The sequence below is a fragment of the Neoarius graeffei genome, chromosome 1 (assembly GCF_027579695.1).
Source record: "Neoarius graeffei isolate fNeoGra1 chromosome 1, fNeoGra1.pri, whole genome shotgun sequence".
Classification (NCBI taxonomy): domain Eukaryota; kingdom Metazoa; phylum Chordata; class Actinopteri; order Siluriformes; family Ariidae; genus Neoarius; species Neoarius graeffei.
The window spans coordinates 100,723,575-100,743,827 of NC_083569.1; the positions used below are offsets into that span (position 1 = coordinate 100,723,575).

At 43.1% G+C, this 20,253-nt stretch overlaps 1 protein-coding gene across 1 annotated transcript in view; it reads left to right on the forward strand.

Annotated features, from left to right (window-relative positions):
- The first annotated feature begins 921 nt into the window (after positions 1-921).
- Positions 922-20,253, forward strand: part of LOC132885684 (octopamine receptor beta-2R-like) — a 135,267-nt gene continuing 115,935 nt past the window's right edge. Inside the window, exons 1-3 of the mRNA XM_060920318.1 lie at positions 922-1,248; positions 1,399-1,904; positions 4,132-4,279. Of these exons, the coding sequence (XP_060776301.1) occupies positions 922-1,248; positions 1,399-1,904; positions 4,132-4,279 (981 nt within the window). The remainder of the gene's footprint in view (positions 1,249-1,398; positions 1,905-4,131; positions 4,280-20,253) is intronic.

Below are 20,253 nucleotides of genomic sequence, written 5' to 3' on the forward strand. Positions count from 1 at the left end.
GGACACGGGGAGAACATGCAAACTCCACACAGAAAGGCCCTTGCCAGCCCCGGGGCTCGAACCCAGACCTTCTTGCTGTGAGGCGACAGCGCTAACCACTACACCACCGTGCCGCCCGCAAGAGCATACTGAGGTATATAAATGCTTTATTCCAAGAGAAAGCTTGCAGTGAAGTTGTCTGTGCTTTTAGAGTTAGCGATAACGTTGCAATAGCTATGCAGTCTGGTTAGTCAAATGACTTTTGATGGATTTGCTCGCCCAGTTGCTGTAGCCTTGTCCATGGCTAAAGTTAACACTGTTAGTTAGCATGTAAAAAATGGAGTTATGCTAACATGAATAACGTTAAAGGAGAACTGAAGTCATTTTTGAACTTTTTTTTTATTTCTTAATTAACGTGTTATTCAATTATGTTTTCGGTTTTAGTAGCCTTGTATCGTGACTCGTATTGGCAACTAATTGCAATTAAATATTATACTTATTGGCCTGTTCGGGTTTTATCCATGTCGAATTTAGTTCGTTTGGTCCACGGCAGGCGTCACTTATCCGTGCGATCTTTAAATGATGATTACTGCCTACTTTTTTCAAACTTTTCTGATTGCTATCAAAATAAACAAAACTTCTGGCTTGATTACATCAGCATTCGAAAGAGGGTGCGTGTGTCTCTTGACAACATTTGCAGATGTTGGTCACTTTGATTTCTACTGTACATTTTACTTCCATCCTACGATGTCTCACACAGGTCTCAACGAATCTCGTTTACGGCTATTGCTTCGACATATGGACTGATATTCAAGATTCAAGGTCACTAGCCACCTTCCCCCACTGCCTGAAATCGGCAACCATACTTCCCGTCCCTAAGTCCACCACCATTAGTAGTCTCAATGACTATAGACCCATTGCACTAACACCTGTGGTGGCAAAATGCTTCGAAAAGCTGGTCCAAAAACACATCAAAGATTGCCTCCCCCCAGCTTTGACCCCCACCAGTTTGCCTATAAAGCAAACAGGTCTACTGAGGACGCCATCTCCACTGCCCTCCACACTGCCCTGCACCACCTGGAGAATCCTGGGACCTCTGTAAGAAGGCTCTTCATTGACTTCAGCTCAGCCTTTAACACCATCATTCCAGACATCCTCATAGCCAAGCTGGTCAACTTGGACACCCCCCCCCCCCCACCACCACCACCACCACCACATGTGCCTGGATCAAAGATTTCCTCACCGACCGCCCACAGTCTGTCAGGATTGGTAACAGGAGCTCATCCACCCTGATACTCAGCACTGGCTCTCCACAGGGCTGTGTGCTGAGCCCTCTCCTGTACACCATATACACACATGACTGCACACCCACACACCCCTGTAACATCACAAAATTCGCTGATGACACCACTCTGGTAGGACTCATCAAAGAATGACGACTCTGCTTATAGAGATGAGGTCCAGAGACTGATAGAGTGGTGTGACAGCAACAACCTTACCCTCAACACCAGAAAGACCAAGGAGGTGGTCATGGACTTCCGTAAGAGCACAAGGACCCACATTTCTGGGGACCTGTCTTGGGCGGCTAACACAACTGCCCTAGTAAAGAAAGCCCAGCAGCACCTCCATTTTCTGAGGGTCTTGACATGGAACAGGCTGCAGACCGACTTGTTGGTCTCATTCTATTGGGCCACGATTGAAAGCGTGCTGTTGCACGCCATCCCAGTGTGGTACGCTGGCTGCACAGTGGCCGACAGAAAGAGGCTACAGAGGGTCACCAGAACTGCAGAGAGGGTGATTGGCTGTCCACTTCCCTCCCTGGACGCAATCGCCAGCTCCAGATGTCTCACCAGAGCTAAGGCGATCATAAAAGATCACTTTCATCCCAACCATCACCTGTTTAGCATGCTGCCCTCTGGGAAAAGGTTTAGTTCCTTCAGATGTAAAACCAACAGATTCAAGAATAGCTTCTTCCCTTGGGGAGTCAGAACTTTTAAATGCACTTTAATAAAAAAAACAACAATAATAATAATAATAATAATAATAATAAACAAACTGTTTTTACAAGCTGCTATGAGTGTGTGTGTGTGTGTGTGTGAGAGAGTATGGGACACCACACTACCATTATTGAGTGTGTGTGTGTGTGTGTGTGTGTGTGTGTGTGTGTGTGTGTAAGTCACCACACTGCTGCTACTGATCATACCCATATCATGCGCAATACCAATGTGCAATATCTACCTGCCTACTTCTATTTTTATTTTTTAAAATATATTTTATTATTATTACTAGTATTACTTTTTATGTTGTTGTATTTATTATCAATGCTTTTTATATGTTCTCTTTGTATCTTCTATATGTTTTATATCTTCTCTTTTATATGCACCTTTGTGGCCATGCTGGCTAAATTTCGTTGTTCAGGCAACTGCTCAATGACAAAGTCTTGAATCTTGATATATTACATAGCATATTTCAAACACTGATAACTCGCTATAGCATTGACAAAATAGCTATCAAAAATGCATTCCTATATTTAATAAATTGAGATAAATAGAGAGTAGAGAGAGAGCTGAGCCAAAAGGCAAAGCTCTCAATTTACTGGTCCATCTACATTCCCACTCTCACCTATAGTCATGAGCTATGGGTAGTGACCGAAAGAATGAGATCGCGGATACAAGCGGTAGAAATTATTTTTCTCCGCAGGGTGGCTGGGCTCTCCCTTAGAGACAGGGTGAGAAGCTTGGTCATTCGGGAGAGACTCGGAGTAGAACTGCTGCTCCTTCACATCAAAAGGAGTCAGTTGAGGTGGTTTGGGCACCTTGTTAGGATGCCCCCTGGACACCTCCCAAGGGAGGTTTTCTGGGCATGTCCCACTGGGAGGAGACCCCGGGGCAGACCCAGGACACGCTGGAGAAATTACATTTCTTGGCTGGCCTGGGAACACCTTGGTATTCCCCTGGAAGAGCTGGTGGAGGTAGCCGGGGAGAGGGAAGTCTGAGCTGCTTTGCTTAGGCTGCTACCCCCACGACCCGGATCTGGATAAGCGGTAGAAGATGGATGGATGGATGGATGGTGATAAATAGAAATTTGATTTAAAAATTGCCTTCAGTTCTCCTTTAACTTATCTGAAGTCCTTTCAGAAATATCTCATCTCATTATCTCTAGCCACTTTATTCTGTTCTACAGGGTCGCAGGCAAGCTGGAGCCTATTCCAGCTGACTACGGGCGAAAGGCAGGGTACACCCTGGACAAGTCGCCAGGTCATCACAGGGCTGACACATAGACACAGACAACCATTCACACTCACATTCACACCTACGGTCAATTTAGAGTCACCAGTTAACCTAACCTGCATGTCTTTGGACTGTGGGGGAAACCGGAGCACCCGGAGGAAACCCTCACGGACAGAACATGCAAACTCTGCACAGAAAGGCCCTCGTCGGCCACGGGGCTCGAACCCAGACCTTCTTGCTGTGAGGCGACAGCGCTAACCGCTACACCACCGTGCTGCCCCCTTTCAGAAATATGTTTTAGCATAATTTTGCCAAATAAACAGAATGTAGAATATTTCTTTCCTAGTAGTGTTAGCTACCCAATATGATTTCAAGTTTGAAAAGAGTTTGCTAGCATGTCAGGTGAAGTTTCAGTGCTACAGGTTCTATAAGCTAGTCAGTAAATCCAATCGGTTGCTTCAGAGGCATTTGGTTTTGTAAGCATTGTGTCAATAATACAACAATGCATTGACAGAAAATGTGTTTTTAATACTTAAGTATTTTTAAAAGCAAGTACTTCAGTACTTAAGTGAAAATTTGACTGTACAACTTTCACTTGTATCGGAGTAACATTTAACCAGTGGGATCTGTACTTTGACTTAAATAATGAAGTTGGGTACTTTGTCAATCTCTGAAAAAATCAATTCAATTACTTTCTTTTGATTCAGTACTATTATGTGTATATGTAATAATTTATCACATGATATATGATTGTCATGTAATAATAATAATAATAATAATAATAATAAACTGTATTAGCCACAGGGTTTCAGAAACTGCCACTTATTTACATGAAAGCTTTACATAACATAAATATATTATGGCTGTCCGTTGATATTCGACAATGAGGTCCTCCTCTTCTTTGTCTTCTTTGCCTTCCCAGTTCTTGCTGTTGGGGTTGTCACCATCTGTCACCATCTCTCATGCACCCACTCATGAGAGAGAAGCCCAGTACTGGACTGGCAGATCCTGGGACAACGACGACAGATGAAGGGACCGAGCGCGGGAGCAGAGGGAAGGAATTGCTGAAGGTGAGAATGGAGGGAGGACATAGCCTGCGCAAAGGATTTGTTGTTGACGGTGTGCAGTCCTCATCCGCATCATTTTGCTCCCCGCCGGGGATCCAGGTAGCAAGCAAGGGAGCAGGACAACCAGGGCCAATGGGGGGCTGCACCTCCAATGATGGTTCCCTGGAGGATGGGGGTGCGTGTCTGCGTTGGCCACAGGAACTGCCAGAGTGTTTGGACTGCCTAGCTTTCAGCCTGTGCTCACCCTTCTACCAGTGATTCCAGGAATTATCCCCTTGCAGGTGTTGAGGTCGCAGGACTCTAAATTCGGAAGGGACATAAATATAAATGAATGGCAAATATATAATAACAAATAAATTAAATATAATGTGGATAAAAATATTAAAACTTAGTGATTTGTACTGACAAATGAAACTTTATGAAATAGTGTGTAAATTATAATAACTTCGAGGTTTGAGTACATTGGACAATTCAGAGTTAATCTAGAACATTTTGTTACCATACATACATAAGTATCTCAGGGTCTTGAGGGTAGGGGAGAGCGGGAGTTGGACAGACAGATCAGAGCAGTGTCAGCAGTGATGCGGACGCTAAACTAGTCTGTTGTGGTGAAGAGAGAGCTGAGCCAAAAGGCAAAGCTCTCAATTTACTGGTCCATCTACATTCCCACCCTCACCTATGGTCATGAGCTGTGGATAGTAACCAAAAGAATGAGATTGCGGATACAAGCGGTAGAAATGAGTTTTCTCCACAGGGTGGCTGGGCTCTGCCCCACTGGGAGGAAACCCCAGGGCAGACCCAGGACACACTGGAGATATTACATCTCATGGCTGGCCTGGGAATGCCTTGGTATTCCCCTAGAAGGGCTGGTGGAGGTGGCCGGGGAGAGGGAAGTCTGGGCTGCTTTGCTTAGGCTGCTACCCCCGCGACCCAGATAAGTGGCAGAAAATGGATGGATGGGTGGATACATAACCAATAGTTTGAGCAAAATGATTTAACACAGTTTTTAACTATTGACCCTTCCCACTCACGTGACCTTCGTAAACGTGACCGCCATTTTGGACATGAAGAAATAACGGTTTATGGCACAGACCCTTTCAGTTCTCGCTCATCTAGCTGCTACAATGACTGCTTAGACTGCAACAATAATACCTAACATACATTTAAGTATCCATCGTAAAGATGTGAAACTCGTCGAGTGACGAGTATGTTCATTGATAAGCTAAGACAATCTAAAAGTAGACATACCATCACACTGCCCTGGCGCTGTGTACAGTTTACCTTCTATGGTTTGTGCACTCACTATTTGCCATTACTTTCTCCAACCCAGTGTTCGAACTATGCCGATATTTTTGGGGGGTCCCTTTTTTTCCCTTGGGGGGTGCTTGCGCTTGCGCTTGTGTCAGAGCGCGGATCTCCAAACACATGAGAAGCCTATCTTGCGCACATATCACGCGGACTCCACACCTCCACACACGCATCGTGTCTGAAGTCATAACTCATCAGGGGAAATCGTGTCCGCATTGGCATGTTCAAAAAACAACCTCGCGTCAACAATGATACCACACGCAAGAAAAAAAAACAGTCAGGCTACTCAACACATCTGATCCACAGCAGCACCAAAGCATCACTGGAAATAATGTCAACAACCAATCTTCCATTTCAACACGCGTCAACAAACAAATGGCACCACAAACATGAACAAATCGGTCAGGCTACCGATTCCAAACCCACAGCAGACGAATAATTAAATGCATCTTACCTTAAAGCAGAATCGACCACAAAGGAAGTGTGTTGGCACTGTTGGCACACTTCCTTTCTACTAGTTTGTGTCCCCAACCTGGCAGCAGCAGTCGTTGTCATATCGGTTTATTTTATCTTTGATGTAAACACAACACTTCGGATATGCAAATGCTTCCCGTTACACACGATTGCTATGTCAATAAACATCATTTTGCCAATATTTTAGAGACCATTCATCTTCTCCGTCGGTCAGCATCTGTCGGGATCCGATAAAATGATAAATCTTGCCTTGTGTGTTGATGGTTACTACATCCAGGTGCACAACAATATAATGGCATGATGGAAGTCTTGCTGAAAGTAAAAACTTTCTTTGATGGCTATATTCCTTTTGATGCTTCGCCGTCGTTCCTCGTTGTTGGCTGTGGTAGACTACTGGTAGTTCATGTCCAAAATGGCAGCCGCATTTGTTGTGACATCACGTGGGATGGGTCAATAGAATCCAGACTGTTTAATAATTTAGCAGCACAATATTTGAAGGATCTATAACCAGACCAGTGGCATGGTGGTGTAGTGGTTAGCACTATTGCCTCACAGCAAGAAGGTTCTAGGTTCGAGCCCAGTGGCTGATAGGGGCCTTTCTTTGTGGAGTTTGCATGTTCTCCCTATGTCTGCATCGGTTTCCTCTGGGTGCTCCAGTTTCCCCCACAGTCCAAAGACATGTGATTAGGCTAATTGGTGGCTCTAAATTGTCCATATGTGTGAATGGTTGAGAGGAGAAAGCCTCTATAATAATCCAGTAGAAGGCAACGGGAAACCACTACTGTAATGCTCCCTAGATAATTTGATGGCTGAAGCCATCAGAGCGGCCATGTCCCTATCGTGATATGCCAAAATGGAAGGATCTATAACCAGACTTGGATGATATTTTGACCATGTGAATCTTAGATTTGTTTCTAGTGTTGTGATCTCCACTGTTCCAAAATGGTGGAATTTCAAAATAAGGTAAAGGTCATCAGTGAGACAGCTAGGGTGTATGTTGTTTTCATTGTGGATGGGTAGCTTTTGGGAAACAGACTGAAAATGCCAGTGTGGCCAAAACATATTTTCACTTTTACCGTATAAGTGTTGGTGTGTACTAGGTTTGAGCTTCTCATGGCAGAAGATGAGGAGCCATCAAGATTTTGAAAATGGCCAAAAACTGAGACTACACTACACAGCAGATGCACATTAACCTTCCACTGGTGTTAGCTTTCTGTTACTATCTCTGATGTTAACAGGTCAGTTTTGACCCGTGTCTTAAATCAGCCATAAAATACCCTAAAAACAATTATTTATTTTATCATCCAATTTGTTTCTTACCTCTTGGTTACCTTGTTAGGCTCCCTTATCCATGAAAAGATTGGTTTTAATATTTTTGTTGTGGCCCCCTGGGCCTTTCTTTTAACAGCATACCCCAGACATCCCTGATGGCGACAGCACTAACCACTACACCACCGTGCCACCCCCTTCCTATTACTGTTGTCATTTATTTCATTTTTGTTAACTGAGAGCCACATGTACAGTGGATATAAAAAGTGTAAACACCCCATTAAAATGATAGTTTTTTCTGATGTGAAAAAAAGAGACCACAATAAATTATTTCAAAACTTTTCCCACCTTTAATGTGACCGATAACCTGTACAATTCAGTCGAACAACAAACAAATCTGTTAGGGGCTAAAACATTTTTTTTTAAACGTACAATAAGCTGGTTGCATAATTGTGCACACCCTTAAACTAATACTTTGTTGAAGCACCTTTTGATTTAATTACAGCATTCAGTCTTTTTGGGTTGGAATCTATCAGCCTGCCACATCTAGACTTGGCAATATTTGCCCACTCTTCCTTGCAAAAGCGCTGCAAATCTGTCAGATTGCGAGGGCGTCTCTTGTGCACAGCCCTCTTCAGGTCACCCCACAGAGTTTCAATTGGATTTAGGTCTGGGCTCTGGCTGGGCCGTTCCAAAACTTTTTTTGGGTCATTGTCATGCTGAAAGATGAAATTCATCTTCAGCTTTCTAGCAGACACCTGAAGGTTTTGGGCCAAACTTGACTGGTATTTAGAACTGTTCATAATTCCCTCCACCTTGACTAAAGCCCCTGTTCCAGCTGAAGAAAAACAACCCCAAAACATGATGATGCCACCACCATGCTTCACCGTGGGTATGGGGTTCTTTTGGTGATGTGGTGTTTTTGCACCAAACATACCTTTTGGAATTGTGGTCAAAAAGTTCAACCTTGGTTTCATCAGACCATAACACATTTTGCCACATGCTTTTGGGAGAGTTGATGTATTTTTTGCTAAAGTTAGCCAGGCCTGGGTGTTTTTCTTTGACCCTACCTCATTGTCCAGACAAATGAAGAACACGGGAGATTGGCACATGTAGTACACAGCCAGAACTTGCCAGAAATTCCTGCAGCTCCTTCGGTGTTGCTGTAGGCCTCTTGGCAGCCTCTCTGACCAGTTTTCGTCTTGTCTTTTCATCAGTTTTGGAGGGACGTCCAGTTCTCTGTAATGTCACTGTTGTCCCATATTTTCTCCACTTCTTGATGATGGTCTTCACTGTGCTCCATGGTATATCTAATGCTGTGGAAATGTTTTTGTCCCCTTCTCCTGACTGATGCCTTTCAACAATGAGATCCCGTTGATGCTTTGTAAGCTCTCTGTAAACCCTGGCTTTTGCTGGAGGGATGCAACTGAGTAAATGTCTGAACTTTATTTGGGGTTAATTAGAGTCATTTTAACTGATGGCAGGTGTGAACCCAAAAAGACTGAATGCTGTAATTAAATCAAAAGCTGCTTCAACAAAGTATTAGTTTAAGGGTGTGCACACTTATGCAACTAGCTTATTGTACTTTATGTTTTTCCCCCAACAGATTTTTGTTTTTCAATTGAATTGTATGGGTTATAGGCCACGTTAAAGGTGGGAAAAGTTTTTAAATTATTTATTGTGGTCTCATTTTTTGCATCAGAAAAACCTGTCATTTTAATGGGGTGTGTACACTTCTTACATACACTGTAAACTGTGGGTGGTAAAAGAGAGCAACCGGATTTGCTTGAAGATTCTTAAAGATGTTTCACCTCATCCGAAAGGCTTCTTCAGTTCTGATTCTTGAAGACATTTCACCTCTCATCCGAAAGGCTTCTTTACTTCTGTCTGATTAGTAGGGAGTATCAGGTATTTATCCTCTCATGGATGAAAAGCAATCCTAAGGTGTCGTTGAGTCACCCTGTTGGTGTGGGTCACTGGGGGCTGGGTGTGAACGGCCTCGAGAGTCGTTGGGGTGATCAATGGGTTGTTGGTTCTCTCTGTCCTCCTGTGAGTCACTGAAAACAGCTGGGTTTTGGCATGCATTCAGTTGTCTGGAAAGTGTGCCAAGGACTGCATTGTAGGTGGCTGATAAATGGTGTCTTGTGCCGCTTTTCCACTACCAACGCGGCTGAGTTGGGCTGAGCCGTGCCGTGCTGACTTGGGCTGAGTCGAGCTGAGTGGGGCTGTTGGAGTTGCATTTCGACTACAACCACGCTGAACCGTGCTGGCTGGAAGTGGGTGGACACATTTGGTGGAGTTAGCGAAAGTGGGTGGACGTCACGTGATGTCGTTAGGCGGCGCAAACAGTGACATCAGTGACCTTTTAAGCGGTAGTCTCACGACCCGGATAGTAAACAATAAACATGGAGGACATGGAGTCGTTAGTGTTGCTGGTCTTGGTGCTGTGGCTTGTTGTCACCGACAACGCCAACAGATACTGGCAAGAGCGTATAGATGAGGCGAGGTGCATAAGGCTTCAGAAATTCTCGTAATTCGTAATTATTCTTCTTCCAGGTTTATGGTGTTTACAGATCCCAGCGTGCTTGCGGGGCGTGTGTGGGCATGTGAGGACACTCCTCCTCACCAATCAGTGCACAGGGGAGTGTCTGCTCACGCCCCTAGCCCCACTCGGCTCGGTTTGGCTCGCTTCAGCCCTACTCCAAAACTGTGCGAGTTTTGGGTGCTGAGTAGGGCTGAAGCGAGCTGAGTCATGCTGCTCTAAGGTAGTCGAAACGCGAGCCGTGTCGGGCTGAAGTGAGCTGAAGTGAGCTGAAAAAGGGTAGTGGAAAAGGGCCATTAGACCACCACCTCTGTTCAGTGATGGCCGTTCCAGGTTGACAAAAATGGCTTCTTTAACTCCTCGCTCATACCAACAATCCTCTCTAGCTAAAATGCATACATTGCAATCCTGAAATGAGTGTCCTTTGTTAAGATGAAGATAGACAGCAGAGTCCTGGCCTGAGGAACTGGCTCTCCTGTGTTGAGCCATGTGCCTGTGAAGCGGTTGTTTTGTTTCCCCAATATATGAGTCCGTGCATTCCTCACTGAACTGAATTGCATACATTACGTTGTCCTGTTTGCGTCTGGCTATTCTGTCCTTAGGGTGGACCAGTTTCTGCTTCAGGGTGTTACTGGGTCTGAAATGTACCGGAATGTTCTGTTTGTAGAAGATCCTCCTGAGTTTCTCAGATAGACCAGAAATGTAGGGAATGACAGTGTTCTTGCATTTGTTCCCGTTATCCTCCTTGTCTGTTATGTTCCTTTTTCTGCTCTTGAAGAACTGAAGAAGCCTTTCGGGTGAGAGGTGAAACATCTTCAAGAATCTTCAAGTAAGTCCAGTTGCTCTCTTTTACCATGCACAGTTTACTATGACCTGGATGACTGAGAATCTTCACAGATATATATACACTGTATATTATCTATAGGATATCAAGTGCTATCTCTCAATAAAAATGTCAACTATCTATCTATAAAAATGGGAACTGCAACAAGTGCTAATTGGGGCGGAGATCACACTGCCCTATATTTGGGGAGGAGCAAAGGACAGGACAGTTAATTGAGCTGCCAGACTAGGCTCTGGGACCACCAAGATTTTTATTATTATTATTATTATTTTTTGAACAATTATTTGCTGAAGGCAAAGTGAATATCGGTGAATAATAACCTTGACTTTGTGTCGGTTATTATTCACTGATATTCACTGAGCCTGAGGCAGATAATTGTTTTAGTACAACCCCGATTCCAAAAAAGTTGGGACAAAGCACAAATTGTAAATAAAAACAGAATGCAATAATTTACAAAACTCAAAAACTGATATTGTATTCACAATAGAACATAGACAACATATCAAATGTCGAAAGTGAGACATTTTGAAATTTCATGCCAAATATTGGCTCATTTGAAATTTCATGACAGCAACACATCTCAAAAAAGTTGGGACGGGGCAATAAGAGGCTGCAAAAGTTAAAGGTACAAAAAAGGAACAGCTGGAGGACCAAATTGCAACTCATTAGGTCAATTGGCAATAGGTCATTAACATGACTGGGTATAAAAAGAGCATCTTGGAGTGGCAGCGGCTCTCAGAAGTAAAGATGGGAAGAGGATCACCAATCCCCCTAATTCTGCACCGACAAATAGTGGAGCAATATCAGAAAGGAGTTCGACAGTGTAAAATTGCAAAGAGTTTGAACATATCATCATCTACAGTGCATAATATCATCAAAAGATTTAGAGAATCTGGAAGAATCTCTGTGCGTAAGGGTCAAGGCCGGAAAACCATACTGGGTGCCCGTGATCTTCGGGCCCTTAGACGGCACTGCATCACATACAGGCATGCTTCTGTATTGGAAATCACAAAATGGGTTCAGGAATATTTCCAGAGAACATTATCTGTGAACACAATTCACCGTGCCATCCGCCGTTGCCAGCTAAAACTCTATAGTTCAAAGAAGAAGTCATATCTAAACACAATCCAAAAGTGCAGACGTCTTCTCTGGGCCAAGGCTCATTTAAAATGGACTGTGGCAAAGTGGAAAACTGTTCTGTGGTCAGACGAATCAAAATTTGAAGTTCTTTATGGAAATCAGGGACGCCGTGTCATTCGGACTAAAGAGGAGAAGGACGACCCAAGTTGTTATCGGCGCTCAGTTCAGAAGCCTGCATCTCTGATGGTATGGGGTTGCATTAGTGCGTGTGGCATGGGCAGCTTACACATCTGGAAAGATACCATCAATGCTGAAAGGTATATCCAGGTTCTAGAGCAACATATGCTCCCATCCAGACGACGTCTCTTTCAGGGAAGACCTTGCATTTTCCAACATGACAATGCCAAACCACATACTGCATCAATTACAGCATCATGGCTGCGTAGAAGAAGGGTCTGGGTACTGAACTGGCCAGCCTGCAGTCCAGATCTTTCACCCATAGAAAACATTTGGTGCATCATAAAACGGAAGATACGACAAAAAAGACCTAAGACAGTTGAGCAACTAGAATCCTACATTAGACAAGAATGGGTTAACATTCCTATCCCTAAACTTGAGCAACTTGTCTCCTCAGTCCCCAGATGTTTACAGACTGTTGTAAAGAGAAAAGAGGATGTCTCACAGTGGTAAACATGGCCTTGTCCCAACTTTTTTGAGATGTGGTGTTGTCATGAAATTTAAAATCACCTAATTTTTCTCTTTAAATGATACATTTTCTCAGTTTAAACATTTGATATGTAATCTATGTTCGATTCTGAATAAAATATGGAATTTTGAAACTTCCACATCATTGCATTCCGTTTTTATTTACAATTTGTACTTTGTCCCAACTTTTTTGGAATCGGGGTTGTATAAATGCACAGGTGATTATTTTTTAAAATCACATTAAAAAAAAATTCAAACTCAAAAGCAGCATGTAAATGTAATAATGGTGCGATGAAGACTTGTCACTTATCTACACCGAGTCACATAAAATACTTTTGTTTTGAAATCGATAAAATAAATCACAGTTCTACCTAACCTTTGAATAGTTTTAGACCAAACTTCGTAGCATCTTTACTGCTTTTAGGAACAGCATTTTCTTTCATAATCTGTAATTCTTCCTCACTTACAGTGGCAAAGCAATTGGCCACCATTTTGCCGAGTTGCTCGAGGTGATCATCGAAAAATAGTCCAAACTTCTCGACCAATCAGTGCAGCAATTTTCTCCAATTACCTGCAGATTTATAGTAAATTTTCCACAAGCAAAGGCAAAGTATAATTGTAGACAGTTGGTGAGTTTCCATTAACCTGTTTAATGTGCAATTTGTAACTGCGAACTATAAAATGAGTAATGGAAATGTGAATTTATTTTTTAAAAAAATCCTCTCAAATATTGTAAAAAAGATAATACACTCCCATGAGGTGGTTTTTCCAGATGATTTGACAAAGTCGCAACTTTTTGCCAAATTTAAATGGAAATGCCTTTTTCACATTTTGGTCACATGGCATGACATGAAGAGAAACAAAGCCAATGAACCTCACCGTGCCAACACTTATCAGGTCTTGGGGATGTGTCACCATGTTTAATTGGAATGACTGTCGCAAAAGGGGAAAACCCCGCTTTCAATGCATGACATCACTCAATGGAAAAACAGACCATTCGCAATTGTGTTTTGTTACGGTAACTTCAAAAAAGTCAGTTATATTTTGCATGAATTGCAATGGAAACCCATCTAATGCGTCAAGTTTTGGAGAGGAAAAGGAGGATTATGGAATGGATAATGTCCAAAATCTCTTTCGGAGCAGACAAAGCAAGGGCAAGGTCGCTGCATGGCATTGTGCGTAATATAGAAAACCATTAACCAAAGTGAAAACAGACCAACATGTCGATTTCAACTAAAGTTGACTCAATAAATCTTGGACAGTATTGAAGATGACATGTTACTGATGAAAATCAATATGCAAGTTATTCATGGTCAAGTTTTCCATAAAGCAGATTGTGTTTCAAATCATCACTGCTCACTTTGTCCTTCATTTGCGGCTGGCCATGCCCCATTGTATCTCTGATTGGTCTCGTCTCACTGATCAAAGTGAGTCTTATCCCTGTGGAAAATTTCCCTCCTCTCCATTTCCCTCTCCTTTCAGTCTCTTTATCAGAGGTGTCATGCTGCTCGTTTGTGGTCCAATCTGAGCTCATGAAGCTGAAGTTCCCAGAGTGGTGAATGAGAATCACAATGGGCTTCGATTGTGTGCAGTTTTGATTGGTTGATTGTTCTTCAAAGAAAATTGAAGTGCTCTCCCTGTGCTAATCAGGTAAAAAAAAAAGACGCAAGCGCAGCATGTGTTTGACGGATGCAAATAGAACATATTTATGCTAATTGGATGTAATTCATTAGCGATTCTCTCTGTACAACGAATGTCTGAATCATTGACATCCTTCTTGAAAATAATCAAAAGTTAATGTATAAAACAAGTGTTGCCAGGCAAAACAAACCTCGCTCGGCAGGACTTATTTGATACCTATATGTTGATGATGGTAATATTTCTCAATCATCAGCTGTCAGGTTATAATCCTATGAAAATCCATGGCCTTGAGTTTGACATTTCAAAGTCATTTGAGGTCAAAGGTCATGGCAGCAAATGAAAGCCCATATGGGACTTTTTGTATGTTGATAATAGTAAACATCTGGCCATCAGGGCGGCACGGTGGTGTAGTGGTTAGTGCTGTATCCTCACAGCAAGAAGGTCCGGGTTTGAGCCCCGTGGCCAGCAAGGGCCTTTCTGTGCGGAGTTTGCATGTTCTCCCCGTGTCCGCGTGGGTTTCCTCCGGGTGCTCCAGTTTCCCCCACAGTCCAAAGACATGCAGGTTGGGCTAACTGGTGACTCTAAATTGACCGTAGGTGTGAATGTGAGTGTGAATGGTTGTCTGTGTCTCTGTGTCAGCCCTGTGATGACCTGGCGACTTGTCCAGGGTGTACCCCGCCTTTCGCCCGTAGTCAGCTGGGATAGGCTCCAGCTTGCCTGCGACCCTGTAGAAGGATAAAGCGGCTACAGATGAGATCTGGCCATCATGAACCACTTTCAAGTTCTAGACCTTTAAAAATCTATGACCTTTAGTTTGGCCTTTCAAGGTCAAAGATCATGGTGCCAAATGAAAGCCCATATGGCACTTCCTATAAGTTGATAATGATAAATATCTGTCGACCGTCAACTGTTTTCAAGTTACAGCCCTCTGAAAATCCATGACCTTGAGTTTAACCTTTCAACGTCAAAGATCATGGAGCCAAATTAAAGGCCATGAAGTTCCTATATGCTTATAATGGTAAACATCTGTCTATCAGCAACCGTTTTTGAGTTATAATGGAAAATGTTATTTTGACCGAAAGGTTGACCTTTCCGGTGACCTTGACCTTTGCTTTGACCCGATTACCCCCAAAATTTAATCAGGTAATCTACGGACCACGGCACAGTGGTGTAGTGGTTAGTGCTGTCGCCTCACAGCAAGAAGGTCCGGGTTCGAGCCCCGTGGCCGGCGAGGGCCTTTCTGTGCAGAGTTTGCATGTTCTCCCCATGTCCACGTGGGTTTCCTCCGGGTGCTCCGGTTTCCCCCACAGTCCAAAGACATGCAGGTTAGGTCAACCGGTGACTCTAAATTGACCGTAGGTGTGAATGTGAGTGTGAATGGTTGTCTGTGTCTATGTGTCAGCCCTGTGATGACCTGGCGACTTGTCCAGGTTGTACCCAGCCTTTCGCCCGTAGTCAGCTGGGATAGGCTCCAGCTTGCCTGCGACCCTGTAGAACAGGATAAAGCGGCTAGAGATAATGAGATGAGATCTACGGACCACTGCCAACCTACCCTGAAACTTTGAAGTCAATCAGTGCAACTGTCTAGACGCTAGATTGTTAACGGCAGACACACAATCAAACAAACAAACCACACTGATTACAGTACCTCACCCCGCTGACTTTGTTGCGGGTGAGGTAATAAACTCATGTAATAAGGATCACACATCCCACGTCCTATAAGAACATTGTACAGCTTCATTCTAACACGTTATTTTCTGTATTTTGTTCTTCAAAATGCTAGTTCCAAATGACTCGAACCCTCACAATTATCCAATATACATAGTTTTATTTCTTTAGCGCTTTTAAGCAATAGACATTTCCACAAAGCGGCTTTACAGAAATCCCAGTGTAGATACAGGGCATAGCTAGGATTTTTCAAAGGGGGGGGTCACACACTGACTGGCAGCCTGAGTACATACCCGCAGGTTTGTAAATGAAAAAATACATTGAATACATTGGAGAAAATAACGCGGTCTTTGCATCATTCTTTCATCTCATGCTGTGAGCTGTTGGGATGTCGGACAATGATTAGGACAAATCAGCTTTATCCGGCAGTGCATGGATAGCGGCTCGACATCTTACCCTAGTCAACCGATGCAGATCTCTCTATTCTTGTTGTCTTACTGCTCATCGGCCAACATGTAAGTAAAAGGCGGCATGGATGACGAATGGCAAAGATGCCAACGATCTTGTCAATGTCGATCGCTCTGCCATAGTGTATTCTTCCACATTTTCTTAATGTTGTGTTCTATAAACGGCACACTAAAACTTAGCTTCGAAGCTACAAAATGCAACTTTGATGGAAAAATATATAACAAATTGCTTACCTCTCTTCACATCGAATGAAGGTGGAAAGTTTCACTTGTTTTGACATGGTGAATTATTAACACAAGAGGAAATACTCGTAATTCGCAACTAAAAAGACCGCAGCTACACTGGCAGCTTGACCATGCTTTCTAGTGCGATCATGTTGCACTTGCGTAGAACTGGATTTTCGTGCCCAAACCACAGGAAGTCTATACAAGGTTATAGAAACCCTAATGTCAACGATCTTCAAATGTTGCACTGGGGTCTATGATGTTCCAATCAAGAAATGTATCAAGGAGAAAACAAGCAGACCTACCCGAAATTATTCTGCCTTGGACCTTCAGACTCCTCAATGCCGCACTAAACTCTTTCAGACAAGTTACTTTAACCAGATTCCAAAATTATGGAACAACCTGCCAACTACAATCCGCTCTTCTACTTTAGTCAATCAGTTCAAGAATTATGTTCTGCAACATTACTCCTCTGCTGTGGATGAGTATTTTGATGCTAACGTCGTCATCACATGGAAGTCTATCTGCCCCAAGTGCTGCTCACCATGTGATATTTTCTGTCACAAACTTTGTTTCTAATTTAATTACCAGACTGTATCCAGTATACTTTGAAAAACAATGAACCCTCATGAATTACTATTTTTTAAAATCCTTTTGTATACTCCTGACATTCTTTCTTATAAACTGCTATAAATGAAATACATTCATATAATTTTAGATATATCAAACTATTTCTTAGTTATCAGCCTTTAGTGTATGTTAGTTAATATTATTCAACCGTTTAAACGTGTATCATGATTAAATTTTTCTATCCATCCAAAATTATCATAATTCTAATGTTTGATTTATGTTTCTCATCCCATTCTCATTATCTCTAGCCGCTTTACCCTTCTACAGGGTCGCAGGCAAGCTGGAGCCTATCCCAGCTGACTACGGGCGAAAGGCGGGGTACACCCTGGACAAGTCGCCAGGTCATCACAGGGCTGACACATAGACACAGACAACCATTCACACCTACGGTCAATTTAGAGTCACCGGTTAACCTAACCTGCATGTCTTTGGACCGTGGGGGAAACCGGAGCACCCGGAGGAAACCCACGCGGACACGGGGAGAACATGCAAACTCCACACAGAAGGGCCCTCGCCGGCCCCGGGGCTCGAACCCAGGACCTTCTTGCTGTGAGGCGACAGCGCTAACCACTACACCACCGTGCCGCCCCTGATTTACGTTTGTTTTGTTTTTATTTTTGTTTTATTTTGTTAGGGTGCACTTAACTTGGAGCCAAGCTCTGGTGTGTGTGTGTATATATATATATATATATATATATATATATATATATATATATATATATATATATATATATATATATATATATATATATATATATATATATATATATATATATATATATAAAAAATAATGTGGCAGGGCGGCACGGTGGTGTAGTGGTTAGCGCTGTCGCCTCACAGCAAGAAGGTCCGGGTTCTAGCCCCGTGGCCGGTGAGGGCCTTTCTGTGTGGAGTTTGCATGTTCTCCCCGTGTCCATATGGGTTTCCTCCGGGTGCTCCGGTTTCCCCCACAGTCCAAAGACATGCAGGTTAGGTTAACTGGTGACTCTAAATTGACTGTAGGTGTGAGTGTGAATGGTTGTCTGTGTCTGTGTCAGCCCTGTGATGACCTGGCGACTTGTCCAGGGTGTACCCCGCCTTTCGCCCGTATTCAGCTGGGATAGGCTCCAGCTTGCCTGTGACCCTGTAGAAGGATAAAGTGGTTAGAGATAATGAGATGAGATAATAATGATGAGGCTGAGGTGACAATCTAGTTTTAAAAAAAATGTTAGGAAAATTAGTGGCCGCTTTTCTAATATTCTTGTGCGGCTTTTGAAAAAAATGTACGGTCCGATAAAGGGGGTTCACCAGATAAGCCCACCAGATCTTTGGTCCAGGTGAGCTAAAAATTAAAATTTCTCATATTTCTTAGTGGGCGGCATGGTGGTGTAGTGGTTAGCGCTGTCGCCTCACAGCAAGAAGGTTCTGGGTTCGAGCCCCATGGCCGGCGAGGGCCTTTCTGTGTGGAGTTTGCATGTTGTCCGCGTGGGTTTCCTCCGGGTGCTCCGGTTTCCCCCACAGTCCAAAGACATGCAGGTTAGGTTAACTGGTGACTCTAAATTGACCATAGGTGTGAATGTGAGTGTGAATGATTGTCTGTGTCTATGTGTCAGCCCTGTGATGACCTGGCGACTTGTCCAGGGTGTACCCTGCCTTTCGCCCGTAGTCAGCTGGGATAGGCTCCAGCTTGCCTGCGACCCTGTAGGACAGGATAAAGCAGCTAGAGTTAATGAGATGAGATGAGATATTTCTTAGTATCAAGAGGCACATATACATTACTTAATCAACACATATACCAACTTTCAAGACCATACCACTCATAGTTTTCAAGTTCTGCTCCGGAAACAAAACCAACCCATAAGACTAACCTGAGAGACTAAGTCTGAAATTGTTTCCATGGAAACATGAAAAATTACAATTTCTCAAATTTTTAGTATGAAAAGGAACATCTACATCACTTTGTTAACATGTACAGTGGTGCTTGAAAGCTTGTGAACCCTTTAGAATTGTATATATTTTTGCATAAATATGACCTAAAACATCAGATTTTCACATAAGTCCTAAAAGTAGATAAAGAGAACCCAGTTAAACAAATGAGACAAAAATATAATACTTGGTCATTTATTTATTGAGGAAAATGATCCAATATTACATATCTCTGAGTGGCAAAAGTATGTGAAACTTTGCTTTCAGTATCTGGTGTGACCCCCTTGTGCAGCAATAACTGCAACTAAACGTTTCCAGTAACTGTTGATCAGTCCTGCACACCGGCTTGGAGGAATTTTAGCCCATTCCTCCGTACAGAACAGCTTCAACTCTGGGATGTTGGTGGGTTTCCTCACATGAACTACTTGCTTCAGGTCCTTCCACAACATTTCAACTGGATTAAGGTCAGGACTTTGACTTGGCCATTCCAAAACATTACCTTTTTTCTTCTTTAACCATTCTTTGGTAGAACGACTTGCGTGCTTAGGGTCATTGTCTTGCTGCACCTTCTCTTGAGATTCAGTTCATGAACAGATGCCCTGACATTTTCCTTAAGAATTTGCTGGTATAATTCAGAATTCATTGTTCCATCAATGATGGCAAGCTGTCCTGACCCAGATGCAGCAAAACAGGCCCAAACCATGATACTACCACCACCAGGTTTCACAGATGGGATAAGGTTCTTATGCTGGAATGCAGTGTTTTCCTTTCTCCAAACATAACGCTTCTCATTTAAACCAAAAAGTTCTATTTTGGTCTCATCCGTCCACAAAACATTTTTCCAATAGCCTTCTGGCTTGTACACATGATCTTTAACAAACTGTGGATGAACAGCAATGTTCTTTTTGGACAGCAGTGGCTTTCTCCTTGCAACCCTGCCATGCACACCATTGTTGTTCAGTGTTCTCCTGATGGGGGACTCGTGAACATTAACATTAGCCAATGTGAGAGAGGCCTTCAGTTGCTTAGAAGTTACCCTGGTGTAGGTATAACGCACAGTCCCTTTAAGAAACTACATTTCCCATCAGCCAACTTCCACGTTGATCTACATCACGCCTGGGCGGGATCGCCTACGTCACATCCTCCAGGAAGGCATAAAAACCCCGGAAACTCCTTGCTCTCTCTCTCGTCTGGATTTCAAGCCGTCTGGACACAGAGA